Raw genomic sequence first — 18,944 nt, forward strand, 5'->3', positions numbered from 1 at the left:
TGCACATTTGTGGGTTCATAAAATCAGAGGGATTAGTGAGTTGGCTGAAAATAAGATTAAAAACACTCCCAAAATGAGTGTTTCCAAGCTGGTAAGATTGAGTAATTTGCCTGCCACTGAGCTGCTTATCAGTGGATGAAAACTGGTATAACTATAAAAGCTTATTAGAAGCTGAATACCCGGTCATTTTCAGGCTATAATTAATTAGCAGTTTCTGAAGTAAAAACATACGCACAAAACCATTTTTTTTCCCCCAATTGTAGATTCTTAGTGCTTGCATCCTGGAAACCTTTGTAGTTTTTACATTTACTGCACATACCAGGAGGGTGAATCCCAAGATCCTCTATTGCACAGAAAACAATCACCTCAGATATGGAACTGCAGTAGCATCTAAATAGCAAAAGAGGATAATTTTAAAAGATTCCACATCCCAGTCACCAAAGGAAAGCATCAGAGAAGCAAACAGCAGGCATGTGCATTCATCATGTTGGCCATCAAAAATCTGATTGCACTTAAATTTACACCTCTTTCTGGCAAGTTCCTGAGAGGAGATTTCATGATGCCATGATTTGGAGATTTGTGAGCTGCCTCCAAGATTTAATGCGCTTTAAGTGAAGCCATAAATATGAAGAGATGGGAAGGATTAGGCAGAACTGCCCCTCATAGCCAGCAACATATTCTCTTCGACTCCCTCAAAACTGCCCGTCTGCTCATGGTGGTGATCCCCTGAATGTACGAGAACCCTTATCCCTCAGCGCCTTCATTTTTAAAATAAATTTAGAGTACCCAATTCATTTTCTCCAATTAAGGGGCAATTTAGCATGGTCAATCCGCCTACCCTGCACATCTTTGGTTGTGGGGGGCGAAACCCACACAAACACGGGGAGAATGTGCAAACTCCACACGGACAGTGACCCAGAGCCAGGATCGAACCAGAGACCTCAGCGCCGTGAGGCAGCAGTGCTAACCACTGCGCCACCGTGCCACCATGATGCCTTTTTGAAGGGGGAAGTTGTGCAGCAATCCTTGAAACCTTAACCAAGTCGTTTTGAAGAATGCGCCCAGATATTCGACATGGCATCTTGACAAATACATGAATAGGATGGGAATAGAGGGATACAGACCCAGGAAGTGTAGAAGATTGTAGTTTAGTCGGGCAGCATGGTCGGCACGGGCTTGGGGGGCCGAAGGGCCTGTTCCTGTGCTGTACATTTCTTTGTTCTTTGTTCTATGGCAACTGATAACGATGATGATTGCATGCATTTCCTTCAGCCAGGGCTGTTCTGATGCCCTCAGATTTTGAAGAGGTATTTTGATCTATGCCTGCAGTAGTTTGATTACCCAACTGCATCCTGTAGGTTGCTTTTGCGAGTCACGTATCAATGACAAAGTGGATTGCCGCAAAATGTATTGCGGCAGCTGCCTGGGAAGCATGGGCTTGCATTACTATTGATAACTGCGTACCTATCGATAGTTGCAAATGAGTTGAATATTCAGTGGCTGAAGATCTTACTTGTTCACGTAGGCCATGACATTCACATAGGCCAAGGTAGTAGTTGGAGCCGTCTGGATACAATCTAAAACCTTTTGGTAATACTGTCATCAGAAACTTGCACAGTTGAAATTGACTTTAAATAGTTATTAGTCTTTTGGTTGATATAAGTGACCTCCTGTTTAAACGTGAACATTTTAAGTATAGTTCGAAGACTATCATTTTAAGCTTGGTAAAATCTTACACCTTACGGAATCTCACGCTCACTGCTGCAATATGCAATAAAGACTTCCTCCTGCCGCCTCATTTCTAGAACGTATTTAGGAGATGCCTGCTGCAGCCACAGAGAAAGAAATAAAGCCAGGATCAAGCCATCGAAAGCCAGACTAACAGACAGGATTAAGTTCACTTCCAGGCAGCCTTTAGTCTTTAATTACAGGTCTTCCTTTTTCATTGTATATAATTGCATACAGGTGGTGGGCATTAATTGGGGATTCACTTGTGCCCCCAGAAATAGGAACAGACTGAAACTATGGTTGTTGGGTAAAGAGGTGAATAACCGTAAATAAGTGCTTAAATATAAAGCATGCAAGGACTGGCTCCAGTTCTATGCTTCATCGCCTAGCTTCTGGATAATAATATCTTTCAAGTGTCTTTGGGGATATCATGTAGCAAATATAACAGCAATTGTGTGAAACAAGCTACGGAATAAAGCACATTGTTAATTGTTCAGTGAGTTATCGGAGTTTCTTTTAAAATTAATAGTTATCAAAAGGAAAGTGGAAATGAGTATAATCCACCAATTTATTTTACGTTAGCAACAATCTTGCTACAGTTGGGGCCTCAAAACCTTTTCCTGCCTCCTGGCCTCCAGCCCCACCATCAATACTTACACCCCCCTAGCCCCACCATCAATACCTGCAACCTCTAGCCCCACCCTAAACACCTCCAACCTCTAGCCCCACCCTAAACACCTCACTGTTGTGTTATGCTTCTTCGTGTAGCATAAGCTGCTTCCTTGATGTATGCTTTGACAAAGGTAGGTCCAGACTTTGTAATGAGTTCAATATGTTTATTGAACTATTAACAGTTCTTAAATGAGTTTGACTCTCCTCCTAATCTAACTGTAGTAACTCAGTCTAACTAAACCAGTCTGCTCTAAGCCACGTGCTGGGTGTGATGCTGTTGATCAACCCTGATGTACTCGCCAGATGTCTGTCTGTGGAAAGAGGCAAAGCATGTGTGCCCTGTCCTTTTATATGGGTTGTGAAGTGCCCCCTTGTGGTAATGCAGTGATGCAAATCACCACATCCCCCCTTTTCTATTGTTACATATTTTCTGTACTTGGTTAAAGAAAATTGAACAAAATAGGTAGATAATTGATGACATGTACAAGTCATGATGACAGTGATGATGATACAATACCAAATAATATTTATCAGTCCAAAGTTCATGAATTTATATGGTCAAGTAGCTTTCTTGTTTTGTTATTGAAGTGTCAATGTTGATGTTGTCATTTCCTTGTGAACGCCGTCAGTGTCCCTGTGTTTCAGGGACCAAGAAGTCATCAGGAGGTGTTCAAATGGTCAAATCACTTTGTTGTCTGATTTGGACTCTTTTTTTTCCGATGCTTGTGGTAGCGATTCTTGATGTCATCTTTCCTGAAAGCTGGTCTGCTCGTTTGTCGTGTAGCAACCGTCAATTTGTAAGATTCGTTGTCATGCCATAGTATTTTTGTACTCTTGCCATTGTTAGGAGCTGTGCTGTCACATTGTCCTGCATTTGCAGACTTGTACCATGTCGTACCAGTCGTTGTTCCAGTGTTGTTGATTTTGTCGTGCGTGGTGCTGACGTTGGTGCCTTTGGTATGCTTGTCGTTGTTGTCTGTGTTGTTGTTTTGTAGGTTTTGTTGTTGTGTTTGTTGCGCTCAATGACCATTCAGAGAGGAGAATTCAAGTCCTTCACACAGTTACTTGTGTCAGTGTCCTTTGTGGCATCTGCTGTTGCATTGAGCACTTAGTCTTTGATTCCTCGGTGCTCCCCGTCTGGAGTCATGTCCTGTTCATTGGATCATCTTCGGTTTGTCGATGCTCCCCGTCTGGAGTCCTGTCTGGTTCACCTGAATCATCTTTGTTTTCTTGATGCTCCTCTTTTGGAGTAAAAATGTTCAAGATTTCATTTTCTTGTGGAGAGGCTAGAGTTTATGAGGTTTTAATTGACGTGGTCATACTGGACTCACGAGTAGTTTCACTTGGATTGTTGAGTGCCTCTGTGCAGAGGAGCGGAGATCTGTCAGTCTCGCTGTGATGTTGCACATCTTGTATGGGAATTGTGATGCCTTCGTCACTTGTCTCACATACAGTGCGTAGACCTGCAGTGTCGTCTTGTTGGTTAGATGAGCTGGGTAGATTGTCAGAGTCTTCTTCTGGTGGCTCAAGTAATCTAGGTAGACTGTCATAGTCTTTCTGTTGTTCACGTGAGCGTGGCAGACTTGCATCATCTGCTGCTGGTTGCTCAGATAAGGTGGAAAGACCTTTGTCGTCTTGTTCATGCATGGACTGTGCTTTTGAGTCTAGAGTTGCTCCCATTGTGGAGTCTGTCAACGAGCTCGCTGTGGAGGCTTGTATTGCTCTCTGTGGATCTGGCATCATTCCCTGTGTGGCGTTGTGCAGTGGTCTCGCTGTGGAGTCTGTCATCGCTTTCTATGCTGAGTCAGGGACTCTTCGTGGTGTGGACCACTGGCGTGGCGTCAGGTCGCTCTCTGTGAGCTTGTACCACTCTCTGTCTCTTGGCGTCAGGCCGCAGCAGAATCCTGTACTCATGAGTCGGGATCTCGTCTATGCTGGGCGGAGGATCCTCAAATCCGAAAAACTCATCTATGTTTGTGTAGGATGCTTCAATGTACAAATCATCTTGTTGCGGTCCGGATTTGTTACGGTGCACGCTACGTCCAATGATGAAATCATCTTCTGAGTCGTGGTCTTCAATGACCAAATCATCTCTTTGGGCGGTGCTAACTGCTTGTGGCAGGGTTCTGCGGAGGTTATTTTCATCTACTGGTCGAAGTTCAGGCATTGTGCTGTCTTTCGTGGTGCAAGAATTGTGTTTTCTGGCTTTAAAACTTTTCTGCACACTATTTTCGGACGTTTCACCTTAATGCGGGCGTTGTCCGGGGCCTCGGACGTCATGACGCTCGTGACGTAAAGCGTAGGAATGGATTGCGCATGCGCAAATCGCTTTTCCTTTACTGTGCAATCTTTTCGCAACTGCGCATGCAAACACTGTTTTACCGGTTCGCGTCTTCTGGGGCACTGCGCATGTGCGGACTGGGCCAGCTGGATACGCGCAAGATAGCTGCCAATCAAAAATGCCGTTGCTTCTGTTGCATCCCTACCTCGGCCTCGTGGTGTGTATAGGCGCCAGTATTACCGATTTCTCTTGTGTTTACCTCGCAGTAGTTTTCAAACTTGTCCAGGACTGTCTGGAAGTCTTTTTTGTCCTGCCCTTTGGAGTATTTGAAGGAGTTGCCGATCTCTGTTGCATGCTCACCCGCAATGGTGAGTAGAAGAGCTATCTTTTTAGCATCGGCCACGCCATTTAGGTCGGCTGCTTCCAGGTAAAGCTGAAATCTCTGCTTGAATGCAGGCCAGTTGGCACTAAGATTGCCGTGGTCCCGGAGTTGATGAGGAACTGGAATCTCGAACATCTTGCCTGGGTGCTGTTGCTGGTTGTCACGGATCTTGCGGAGTTGAACTAAATAGATTGAACAGGCACTACTGGTACCATGTTGTGTTATGCGTCTTCGTGTAGCATAAGCTGCTTCCTTGATGTCTGCTTTGACAAAGGAAGGTCTAGACTTTGTAATGAGTTCAATATGTTTATTGAACTATTAACAAAGTTCTTAAATGAGTTCGAGTCTCCTGCTAATCTAACTGTAGTAACTCAGTCTAACTAAACCAGACTGCTCTAAGCCACATGCTGGGTGTGATGCTTCTGATCAACCCTGATGTACTCTCTAGCTGTCTGTCTGTGGAAAGGGGCAGAGCATGTGTGCCCTGTCCTTTTGTATGGGCTGTGAAGTGCTCCCTTGTGGTAATGCAGTGATGCATATCACCACACTCACAACCTCTAGCCCCACCCTCAACAGCTCACAACCTCTGACCCCACCCTCAATACCTGCAACCTCTAGTCCACCCTCAACACCTCCAACCTCTAGCCCCACCCTCAATACCTCACAACCTCTAGCCCCACCCTCAACACCTCACAACCTCCAGCCCCATCCTCAACAACTCGCAGCCTCTAGCCCCACCCTCAATCCCTCACAGCTTGAAACCATACATTCGTGCATCTTCCAACCCTCAGACAGACAGAGACTCACCTGGAAATACAGCTTTGAACCTAGCTGAATATTACATAAAACAAATCATAGTACAATAGAGCACACAAAGTCATTCTACTCATCATACTTGTGCAGTTCTTTTTATAGAACTATCGAACTAGTCTGACCCTTCACCGTGGCCATGTCATTTTATTTTTCATAACTGAATTTACCCAATTCTCTTTTGAACATATTATTTAGTCTACTTCCACCACACTTTCAGACAGGCATTCCAAATCACAGCCACCAGATTCAGATCAGTAATTACTGTGGTTTCAGCACTATGGGTGCCAAACAGGTATCCACGCTGGGCATTTTGGTGAGGTTGTTAAGAATGTACACCAGAATTATACAGATTAGGCAGACCATGATGTCAATCAGTGCTACACGAGTCAACGCTGCCAGTTTCAATTTTGCTGCTCAAGGTCCTCTCAAGCTGAACATGCTGAACATGCATTCAGCTGCAGGACGGATCCTTCCCATGGGACCTGATCTACTTTCAGATTAGTTGGTGATAAAACCAGCAAAAATAAGTCTGAGAATCATACAGTCTCAGAAATTTAGGTTGTCGTAGTGCTACGTGTTTTCTGCTGCTATTTAAAGCTGATGAAATCAATGCGAAATAGGGCTGCATTTGATGGGAGACTTTGAAACTTAATTCGAGGGTTTTGGTTTGACCACTAACTTCCTGTCATGGGCGTTCTAGTTACCCCGTTAGGCCTGCAACAACTGAGGTAGAGCAGAGTAGAGTTGACACCAACACCAAAGAGGACTATCTTCTCCTAGAGGAAGGAGGAGGAGGAGAAGGAGCAGAAGAGCTCTCAGCAGAGTCTTTGAGAAGCATTTCCCCTAGCTCAATTCAAACCAGGAAATGTGCGTGTGACATCTCCATTTTATGAGCAGACCTTTTTTTTTCCATAAATTTAGAATACCCAATTGTTCTTTCCAATTAAGGGGCAATTTAGAGTGGCAATCTACCTACCCTACACATCTTTGGGCTGTGGGGGTGGAACCCACAGGCACAGGGAGAATGTGCAAACTCCACACGGACAGTGATCCAGGGCCAGGATCGAACCCGGCTCCTCGGCGCCATGAGGCAGCAGTGCTAACCACTGAGCCAGCGTGCCGCCCAACACTTGAGCAGACCTGAAAGCCTCAGAGTAGGACAAGAGCAGTGCTCTCAGTGGCTCTGAAGGAGACTGAGAGTTCCTTGCAGGCTGAAGTAGGTGGCATTTGTAACATTTCTCTATTTGTGTCCATTGCTGCATAAGAATCAAGAACCAATGTTCTTAATGCCCAGGGAGAAGAGCGCATCATGTTCCCTCTGACCAGAGAGATGCAGGAGGAAGATGCACTTGACTTTGTTTATAGGTTAGTGAAGACAGTTTGGTGAATGGGACAGTGTGAGGTTCGTGGTCCATCTGTAAAGATAGGCATTTGAAGATTAATTAATTGGCCTTGATCACTCATGTGAGGTCAGTGAGCCTCTTTTGCCATTGCAGCTAGGTCCTCAGGCCATCACTGACAGTGATGGTTATTAGTTCCTACACCTTCTCCTTGTCTGTCCGGAGAGCATCCTGGTCCTCTGTGGGTAGAGGATCACTCTCCATCTGTCCATGTCCTGCACCAAGGCCCCAGTGTTGCATCAGAGAACATTCATATTTTCTGGCCTCTTGTGCCATTTTTGTTCCTCTTCTTGCTCACACCATCTTCTGCAATGGGTTCTAGCATCTGCTGCAAACAGAAAACACGGCCTCTTTAAGAGAGGTAGCTAGCTTTATGTAGTGCCGTTTGGATTTTAGTGATGCTAGCATCGCACGTATATTGCACCCCCTGCCGAAGCATGAAACCATTCAGCAGTGTCTCAGCACTGGGTTGCATGCTACTATTCGTTAAATTAGCATGTTGTTTGCATCAAACCAAATGGATGCAAGTTAATTACCCATTTTCAAGCTTTACTCATTCTTCCCCTAAACAACTCTGGTGTAAAAATACAAGATGCCACATATCGTTTCTGGTTCTCTTGTCAATCGCCTTAAATCTGTGCCCACTGGTTACTGACTTTTCGGTCATTGGAAACAGTGGGCACGATTTAACAGAAAAGAAACAGAATCCCGTTTTGGGGGTGTTTAGCGGGTGTTTCCCAGCACTTGCAACACCGACAATGACCCCGCTATAAAACAGCTCATTGACTGACAGCCAAGTCCATGAAGATGAGTCATCACTTATGTCAGACCAAGCAGCACATGCTGCTGTAGACTCCCTTTATGTAAATTAAATGTGACGTCCATCTTAAAGGCACAGATCCCATTAATTGTTCGGGTACAAAAATTATAAAGGCCAAAACAAATGAAAATAAAATAAAAGGAATGCACAGGGAAAACAGCATTTAAACAGAAGGATTCTTATACAGTAAACCTCTTTTGCAGCCGATTGAAAATCTTGACAATAAAGTGTGGTTGCCCAGAATTGAACACAATACCCTAGCTGTGGTCTGACTATAAAGGTTTAGTGTAACTTCCTTGTTTTTATACTCTATTCCTATACTTATGAAGCCATGGATCACATGCGCTTTTCTTAAAAAAAACATCCATTTTATCAAAGATTTGAGTACATATACACTCTGGTCTCTGCTCCAAAACCCCCGTTCAAACTATACTATTTAACTGATATTACCTGTCCTCATTCCTCCAACCAAAATATATTAATTCCCACTCGCTGTGTTAAATTCCATCTGCTATGTCTTTGCTCATTATACTAGTTTTGTCTAGGTCCTCCTTAACTCTGGGACTATCTCCCATATCCCACATTTCGAAGTTTTGTTTCATTTTAAAATTATGCCCTGTATACTCAAGTCCATATCAAAATGATCAGTGGTCCTATTCCTAAACCCTGGGGTACACCATTATATATATCTGTACAGTCTAAAAACAACATTCACCGCCATTCTCTGCGTTCATTCGCCGAGTACATTGTGAATCCATGCTATCACTGTCCATTTAATCCCATGGTCTTGAATTTTGCTGACAAGGCTATGGTATGATTTTTTTTTTAGTCTAAAGACAAAGTATCAACTGAACTATTCTCATCAATCCTTTCCATTACTTCATCAAGAACTCGATCAGCTTAGTGAAAAACCTTAACAAGTCCATGCCGACTTTAATTTATCAATATTTTCAAAAAGTCAATTAAATTTGTCCCAGATTAAATAGCATTCTTGCCACTGACATTAGGCTGTTGAGCCTGTAGTAGTCACATCTGCAATACTCCAGAATTACCCTTATGCTCAAAAAGGATTGGAAGACTGTGTCCAGGGCCTTGGTAATTTCCACCCAATTGCCTCAACAATCTGGGACACATGCCAACTGGAGTCAGGAGACCTTCAGCATTGAGCGCCTTCAACCTTTTAATTGCATCCTCTGTCTGCCTATGTTCAACTTCCAGCTTCTCACAACAACGTACTCACCTGATCGCATGCTTTCCCCTTCTGTTTTGCCTCACTGCAGACAGAGCAAAGCAACCCCATAACCAATGGATCCAATCAAAGTTCTGCAGTCCTGTCACATCAAGTCATGAAAGATGGTATATGATTAAACACTAGCCAGATAAGGTAACACCAAAAAATCCCTATCCTAAATGATGGCAGAACCAACTCATCAGTGCCAAAGAAAAGGTTGAAGCAAGATTGAGAGACCATCGCATAGACAAAGTAGCTTCTTCACATTGAGGATATCCTCTACAGTGTTGTGTGACATTATCACAGTGCTAAATGGGATGGATTGCAAACAGATCTAGTCACTCAAAACTGGACATCCATGAGGCACTGTAGGCCATCAGCAGAACTGTATTTAAAGACAATCTGCAGCCTCATGGCCCAGCATAGCCCCCACACTACCATTACCATCAAGCCAGGGGGTCAATCCTGGTTCAATGAAGACAGCAGGAGGGCATCAAGGAGCGTCGCAACACTGGAGTCAATGGGAATCAGGGGGGAAACCCCACTGACTGGAGGCATACAGAGCACAAAGGAAGATAGTTGTGGTTGTTGTCAGTCAATCAATTCAGTCCCAGGACATTGTTGCTGAAGAATCTTCACCATTTGTTTCTTACGTGCTCATTTATGGCCTACTGGTCAGGATAGATCCCTAATCCTCAAGCATCCATATGCACTAAAGCAGTCCATATCCAATATTCTGGCTTGGACTGAAAAGTAGCAAGTAACATTTGTGCCACGCAAGTACCAGGCAATGACGATCTCCAACAAGAGAGAATCTAACCATATCCTCTCAATTTTCAATGACATTACCATCACTGAAACACCCACTATCAACATCCTAGGTGTTACCAATGACCAAAATGTAAACTTGACGAGCCACAGGGGCTGGTTTAGCACAGTGGGCTAAACAGCTGGCTTATAATGCAGGACAAGGCCAGCAGGGTGGGTTCAATTCCTGTACCGGCCTCCCCGAACAGGTGCCGGAATATGGCGACTAGGGGCTTTCCACAGTAATTTCATTGAAGCCTACTCGTGACAATAAGCGATAATTATTCTATAAATACTGTGACTACAAGAGCAGGTCAGACGCTGGGAATTCTGTGAACAGTAACTCACCTCCTGAGTGCTGAAAACTCGTCCACCATCTACAAGATACAAGTCAGGAATGTGATGGAATAATCTCACTTGCCTGAAGGAGTGCAGTTTTAACCACACTCTAGTTCAACATTAACCAGGATAAAGCAGCCCACTTGATTAATGCCCATTTTCTGCATTAAACATTCATTCCCTCCACCACTGGCAGTGACAGCAGTGTGTACCATCAACGAGATGCACTGCAGCAATTCACCCAAGTTCCTTTGACAGCATTTTCCATAACTGTGATCTCTACCACCCAGAAGGACAAGAACGGCAGATGCAAGTACCCTTCAAGCTACACAACATCCTTACCTGGAACTATGTTGCTATTCCTTCATTGGAACTCTCTTCCTAAAAGCACTGTTGGTGTGTCTACTCCACATGGACTGCAGTTCATCACCAACTTCTCAGGGTTACTTAGATGAGGCAACAAATGCTGGCCTTGCCAGCAATGTTCACATCCCATGAATACATTTTTAAAAACCTCTCTACAGTCCCAACATTGAGAAGTATGCGATTGGCAAGAGCAGGAAGCTGCAAAGTAGTGAATAGATTTCCAGATATTACTTTTCAGCACCTGAAGCTGATCACAGAAATGAAAACCACTACTGACCCTCACTCCCATCAAAGGGCACTAAATGTGACTGTTCTCATTTTAGAGGCTGTAATAATAAAATACAAAATTGTTCATTTTAAATAGGTTTGTCCTTCCATGAAAAAACAGAGACAGGGATGTCAGAACAATCTGGCAGCTTATTTACCCCAGTCTGTTAGGCTTGTAGCACATTTTCCGAGAAAATACTTTTCAGAATGTGGATTTGGAAAAGTACACAGCGGGGGGGGGGGGGGGGGGGGGGGGGGGGGGGGGGGGGGATGTTTCCGGCAGCGGGCATGCCGCTGGATAAAAACTAATCCAATAAGACATTTTGTGTCTGACAACTAGTGGCTCCAATCTCCCATGCCCACACCAGGCACGAGAGGCACCAGGGAAGGTCTATTCCTTTTGAATTCAGAAAAGTAAACATTTTACATGTGCTCACCCTCAACACTTTCCTTCCTGTCCTGTATTGTTTCCCAGCTTTTCAAAGCAACATTCTATTCTATACTAAAACATATTCTAGTCTGTGCAGTGACTTTCTCTTCTGTACCTTTTTTTTACATCTGTTTATTAACTTGCTAGTCGATGATGAGTGCTATACTAAATTGACAGAGTGATGGGCACCAGGGTATGCAAGTAGAAAAGAGGAACTAATTGTTGGGAAAAGTGGAACTATAATTAGAGAAAAGCAGACTAAAAAGAACTAGGAGAAATACAAAGACAGGATTAGAATGTATGTATGTGGTGAATAAAGTTGCTGAGCTACAGGTGCCAATAGCCACTTGGGAATGGGATGTAGCCACAACAACAAAAATGTGGATTAATAAAGGTCTGGACTGGGCAATTATCATTAAGTGTACATTTCACTTAGTGAATGCAAATCCCTGAAGCCAAGCCTCCTCATCTGCTGAGTTTATGCTGATTGTTCCGCCACTTAAGTCTGTAGGAGGGACACTCCTTGGTCATGTGCAGCATTGTTTGTGGCTTTAAAACGGAGGATCCAGTGGTGGAAGTTGGCTGCACAGGGGCCTGGGCCTGGGCCTGTCCTCACAACTGTTTAGCCAGGATCACTCTCCTGCCATGATAGTTCAAAGTCTACGATTCAACAAATGGGGTTTGCAACAAGGAATGCGTCAGTGACTTTCCATGTTTCCCATTCCTTGATCCAAAGGATGTTTTCTGGTAGATCTTACTCAGGAAGGTTCTTCATGTGGTATGTGAGCTGGAAGGCGGACAATAGGAGAGTTGGACAGGTCATCATGGAGATCTGATCTCTCCATACACCTTCTCTACTGAGTAGTACTGCACTCTGTATGCTTCACCCGATGCCTGTGTCTATGTATTTACATTGTGCACTTATGTACGTCCTATGTTTTTTCTTCATGTATGGAATGATCTGTCTGAACTGTACGTAGAACAATACTTTTCCCTGTACCTCGGTACACGTGACAATAAGAAAAAAGAGAGGTGCATCATGAATGGTTTCAACCAGGTTTTGAGTTTTCAGTCAGTCAGCATATATGTGGGGAGTAATGTTTGTGAGGTCAGGAAGCCAGGGGACTCGTGTTGAGCAGAGGGTTCCAGGTGTTGAGCAGAGGGTTCCAGTTATTATGCACATTGTTGCATTCAACTATCAACAAGATGCATGTGTGATAACCATTGTTAGACAGGTACACAGTACTCTGCTGTGGAGAACTAGAGGGCAGGGTCTGAAGCATTTTGGCACCAGTGGCCCATAGAGGTCCAACAAATTTGGTAGTAGATTGTTTCTGGTTTTGACCTTTGCTGCAGTTTTCTCCAAATTTTCCGGAAGGCCAAAGTATTCAGAAAATATAGAAAAGGGAGGCGGGGTGTCTGTATTGATTAAGGAAGTCAGTGTAGTGGTGGAAAGAAAGCACATTCTTTTTTTTTCTATAAATTTAGAGTACCCAATTCATTTCTTTTTCCAATTAAGGGGCAATTTAGCCCGGCCAATCCACCTATCCTGCACATCTTTGGATTGTGGGGGTGAAACTCACGCAAACACGAGGAGAATGTGCAAACTCCACACGGACAGTGACCCAGAGCCAGGATTGAACCAGGGACCTCGGCGCCGTGAGGCAGCAGTGCTATCCACTGCGCCACCCTGTTGCCCAAAGAGTGCATGCACGGATGCATGTAGAAATGGTACAGCGGTTATCATGGGAGATTTTAATCTGCATATCGATTGGTTTAACCAGGTTGGTAAAGGCAGCCTTGAGGAGGTGTTTATAGAATGTGCTCGGGATAATTTCCTGGAACAGTATGTAATGGAACCTACAAGGGAACAAGTGGTCCTCGATCTGGTCCTGTGTAATGAGGCAGGATTGATTAATGATCTCATAGTTCGGGATCCTCTTGGAAGGAGCGACCACAATATGGTGGAATTTAAAATACAGTTGGAGGATGACAAGGTAAAATCAAACACTAGTGTTTTGTGCTTAAACAAAGGCGATTACAATGGGATGAGAGAAGAACTAGCTAAGGTAAACTGGGAGCAAAGACTTCATGGTGAAGCAGTTGAGGAACAGTGGAGAACCTTCCGAGCGATCTTTGACAGTGTTCAGAAAAGGTTCATACCGACAAAAAAGAAAGACGGTAGAAAGGGGAAAAATCGACTGTGGATATCTAAGGAGGTGAGGGAGAGTATCAAATTGAAGGAAAAAACATACAAAGTGGCAAAAATTAGTGGGAGACTAGAGGACTGGGAAGTCTTTAGGGGACAACAGAAAGCTACTAAAAAAGCCATAAAGAGTAAGGTAGACTATGAAAGTAAACTGGCTCAGAACATAAAAGCAGATAGTAAAAGCTTCTACAAATATATAAGACAAAAAAGAGTGGCTAAGGTAAATATTGGTCCTTTGGAAGATGAGAAGGGAGATTTAATAATAGGAGATGGGGAAATGGCTGAGGAGCTAAACAGGTTTTTTGGGTCAGTCTTCACAGTGGAGGACACAAATAACATGCCAGTGACTGATGGAAATAAGGATATGATAGGTGAGGACCTTGAGATGATTGTAATCACTAAGGAGGCAGTATTGGGCAAGCTAATGGGGCTAAAGGTAGACAAGTCTCCTGGACCTGATGGGATGCACCCCAGAGTGTTAAAAGAAATGGCTAGGGAAATTGTAAACGCACTAGTGATAATTTATCAAAATTCACTAGACTCTGGGGTGGTCCCAGAGGATTGGAAAGTAGCAAACGTGACACCACTGTTTAAAAAAGGAGGTCGGCAGAAAGCGGGTAATTATAGGCCGGTAAGCTTAACTTCGGTTGTAGGGAAAATGCTGGAATCTATCATTAAGGAGGAAATAGCGGGGCACCTGGAGGGAAATTGTCCCATTGGGCAGACGCAGCATGGGTTCATAAAGGGTAGGTCGTGTCTGACTAATTTGGTAGAATTTTTTGAGGACGTTACCAGTGCAGTAGATAACGGGGAGCCAATGGATGTGGTATATCTGGATTTCCAGAAAGCTTTTGACAAGGTGCCACACAAAAGGTTGCTGCATAAACTAAAGATGCATGGCATTGAGGGTAAAGTGGTAGCATGGGTAGAGGATTGGTTAACTAACAGAAAGCAGAGAGTGGGGATAAATGGGTGTTTCTCTGGTTGGCAACCTGTAACTAGTGGGGTCCCTCAAGGATCAGTGTTGGGCCCGTAGTTGTTCACAATTTACATAGATGATTTGGAGTTGGCGACCAAGTGCAATGTGTCAAAGTTTGCAGACGACACTAAGATGAGTGGTAAAGCAAAAAGGGCAGAGGATACCGGAAGTCTGCAGAAGGATTTGGATAGGTTAGGTGAATGGGCTAGGGTCTGGCAGATGGAATTAAATGTTGCCAAGTGTGAGGCTATCCATTTTGGGAGGAATAACAGCAGAATGGATTATTATTTAAACGGTAAGATGTTAAAACATGCTGCTGTGCAGAGGGACCTGGGTATGCTGGTGCACGAGTCGCAAAAAGTTGGTGTGCAGGTGCAACAGGTGATTAAGAAGGCTAATCGAGTTTTGTCTTTCATTGCTAGAGGGATGGAGTTCAAGACTAGTGAGGTTATGCTGCAATTGTATAGGGTGTTGGTGAGGCCGCATCTGGAGTATTGTGTTCAGTTTTGGTCTCCTTACCTGAGAAAGGACATATTGGCACTGGAGGGAGTGCAGAGGAGATTCACTAGGTTGATCCCAGAGTTGAGGGGATTAGATTATGACGAGAGGTTGAGCAGACTTGGACTGTACTCATTGGAGTTTAGAAGGATGCGGGGGGGATCTTATTGAGACATATAAAATTATGAAGGGAATAGATAGGATAGATGTCGGCAGGTTGTTTCCACTGGTCGGGGAAAGCAGAACTAGGGGGCATAGCCTCAAAATAAGGGGAAGTAGATTTAGGACGGAGTGTAGGAGGAACTTCTTCACCCAAAGGGTTGTGAATCTCTGGAATTCCTTGCCCAGTGAAGCAGTTGAGGCTCCTTCTTTAAACGTTTTTAAGAAAAAGATAGATGCCTTTCTGAAGAATAAAGGGATTCGGGGATATGGTGTACGGGCCGGAGAGTGGAGCTGAGTCCACAAAGATCAGCCATGATCTCATTAAATGGCGGTGCAGGCTCGAGGGGCCAGATGGCCTACTCCTGTTCCTAGTTCTTATGTTCTTATGCACATTCTTGAGGGGACAAGGGCAGGACCCAGCTGAGAAGATATTGGGCGCGACCCTACCAGGCATGCTGCACTGGAAAAGCAGCTCGCTGCGGCATAGGGTATCCGTTGAAAGCCAGGAGACCCAATCTCGCGAGACGCTGAGAGGTGAATCCCCTCCGCCCCATAACGGGCGGGATCATGTTTCGGCATATCTGCATATTAGAGCGAGGCAGTAAGCAAAATGGCATTTGGATCTCTCGTTACAATGAGGAGTTCCGGCGAGCAGAGTTCCCCATTGTAAAAAAACGGGTCTATGTGTGGCCTCGGCTGCTCGCTCTCCGTTCAGGCCTCTTACTCACCATGAGTCGTGTTCAATAGGCATGTATTTCTCGGCGCTGCAAGTGCCAAGAAACACGCAGCTAAACGCGCTCACTAGGGGACTTTGTTCCCTTTTGGGAAGATCGCCCCCATAATCTGGGGCCTATTCTATAGACTGTGAAATAGGGAGAAAGAGAGATAAGAGTCTTTGAGAAAAAGCAGAGACTTTTCATCTTGAACACATCAGGGCAAACACAAGGATGTTGAGTTTCAAATGATCACAAAGATATATACTACAGGAGGTGGGAATGCAGATAGATTGGCAAGTCAACTCTGATTGGCTGAACTGTTGAAGAAAGCAACAGGAACATATAGCATCTCAAAATTTTGAACTGCAGGCTGTTCTGCACTGTAAGCTGTTTCAGGCTGCTACTATGTAGTGGCTACCTGAGTGAAATCTTGCACTAACAGGATGCTGCAGTCAGTCCAAAAAGATGTTCTGCTGTACCGCACAATTGAGCAATGTTGTGTATGAATTTCAGTATTAGTGTGATGCCAGGTACATTGGCCGTTTTGTCCCAATAATTGGCTGATTGAAAAGCGCATGTTCTTTGCTATTTGTAACAAGTACTTACTGTTCGATTTGATTCTGCAATTAGACAGCACTCGCTGAGCAATCCTGAATGTGCTAATAGCTACTCTAGCAACTAATTTAAAATAATCAGTCAAACCAAAAATGTGGCTCATTTACACTCACCAGAAGCAATACACATTCAGATGCAGGGGTGCAGTCTCTTTACCACTTGGACTGCAGCGGTTCAAGAAAGCAGCTCATCATCATCTTCTCAAGGGCAATTAAGGATGGGTAACAAATGCTTTAATAGCTAGCGAAGCCTACAACCCATAAAAATAATGGGGAAAAAATAATACGTTCAAGCCTTGCGCTGTTTTTGAATTACCTGAAGTTTAGGAACCCTATAGCCCCCATTGTTTTTCCATATGAATGCCTCAGCCAATCAAAGTTAACTTTCTTACCAATCAGCACCTTTTTCTCCTGGGGTATGAGAACAAAGAACAATACAGCAGAGGAACAGGCCCTTCGGCCCTCCAAGCCTGCTCATAGCTAATACCCTCCATTCCAGGCAACATCCTGGTAAACCTTTTCAGTGCTCTCTCCAAAACCTCCACGTCCTTCTGGTAGTGCGGCGACCAAAATTGGACACAGAATTCCAAATGTGGCCTAACCAATGTTCGATATAATTGTAACAATTTTCGAGCTTTTATACTCGATGCCCCGTCCTATGAATGCAAGCATGCTATATGCTTTCTTTACCACCATTTCCACCTGTGCTGACACTTTTAAGGATCTGTGGACCTGCACGAACAGATCTCTGTGTCTCTATGCTCCTGATGGTTCTGCCATTTACTTTATAGCTCCCACCCGAATTGGATCTACCAAATGGATCACCTCGCATTTGTCCGGGTTAAATTCCATCTGCCATTTCTCTGCCCAATTTGCAGCCTATCTATATCCTGTTGTATTCCCTGACAATCTTCATCACTATCCGCAACTCCTGCAATTTTAGTATCATCCGCAAACTTGCTAATCAGACCCACTATGTTTTCTTCCAAGTCATTTATATATATTACAAAGAGCAAGGTCCCAGAACTGATCCCTGCGGAACACCACTAGTTATAGACCTCCATTCGGAAAAACACCCTTCTACTGCTACCCTCTGTCTTCTACAGCCAAGCCAGTTCTGGATCCATCCAGCTAGTTCACCCCTGACCCTATGTGATCTAATCTTTTGCACCAGCCTGCCATAGGGTACTTTATCAAATTATCCTTCTTAAATAACGGTACAACATTGGCTATCCTCCAATCCTCTGGGATTTCACCTGTGGCCAATGAGGACACAAAGATTTCTGTCAGACGCCCAGCGATTTCAACTCTTGCCTCCCTCAGAAATATGGGATAGATGCCACCTGGCCCTGGTGATTTGTCTACCTTAATGTTTTTTAACACACCTAACACTTCCTCCCTCGTAATAACGACCTGTTGTGAAGTGTTTACACATCCCTCCGAGACACACAAATCAACATGCCCCTCTCCTTTGTGAATACTGATGCAAAATACTCATTAAGGACCTCACCTACTTCCTCTGGTTCTATACATAATTTCTCTTCTTTGTCCTTAAGTGGGCCAACTCGTTCTCTAGCTATCCTCTTGTTCCTAATATACGTATAAAATGCCTTGGGATTCGCCTTAATCCTGTCTGATATTCCTAGCAATACCGTCCAGTCGGTTTAGCATCGATGGCAGGTAATATTTCGAAACAATAATCAGGAGGGAAAAGCTATTCGGCACTTGGAGAGGCAGAGCAACTGAAAGTAGTGATGATCCCGATGAGTCTGGATGCATTCTTATGTTCTTATTTCTTGTTCTAGGCTCTCGTCCTTCTAGCACACCTGCACAAGCTCCCAACCTCATGCACCCTCTGTCAAATCATCATGAGTACTCACTCTTTGTGCCATGTCTGTCTCCCTCTCACAACTATCACTCATATTGGCTGGTTTACAATGCAACCTGTTTTGTTCAAGTCAGTGAACAGAAGTTAAATTTGATGAATATAATGAAGGGGATATAAGAAAGCACAGATAAACGCAAACACATTATCCAGATCTTCAATAAAGCCACTTCCTCATACTGTTGCTAACAGTGAAGGCTACCAACAGGGTTTAGATTTCAGGAGCAATATTTCTCAGGCAGTTTAAACAGCCTAATCAGTGAAATTGGATTAGTATGAAATGCTACATCCCAGCAAAGTTCCAAATGCAACTTCTCTAAGCTTACCAAGTGCCTCAGCTGTCTG

At 44.1% G+C, this 18,944-nt stretch overlaps 1 protein-coding gene across 3 annotated transcripts in view; it reads right to left on the bottom strand.

Moving 5' to 3' along the window:
- Window positions 1-18,944, bottom strand: part of LOC140385282 (transcriptional activator GLI3-like) — a 526,585-nt gene that overhangs the window by 374,379 nt on the left and 133,262 nt on the right. Inside the window, exon 1 of one of the 3 annotated variants that reach the window (XM_072467250.1) lies at window positions 9,337-9,361. The exons of the other annotated variants lie outside the window; for them this stretch is intronic. Coding sequence (XP_072323351.1) covers window positions 9,337-9,346 — 10 coding nt within the window. The 5' untranslated portion in view covers window positions 9,347-9,361. Of the gene's footprint in view, window positions 1-9,336; window positions 9,362-18,944 lie in introns of those variants that run through there. 3 annotated transcript variants of the gene reach the window in all.

Source organism: Scyliorhinus torazame, chromosome 11, assembly GCF_047496885.1.
Source record: "Scyliorhinus torazame isolate Kashiwa2021f chromosome 11, sScyTor2.1, whole genome shotgun sequence".
NCBI lineage: Eukaryota > Metazoa > Chordata > Chondrichthyes > Carcharhiniformes > Scyliorhinidae > Scyliorhinus > Scyliorhinus torazame.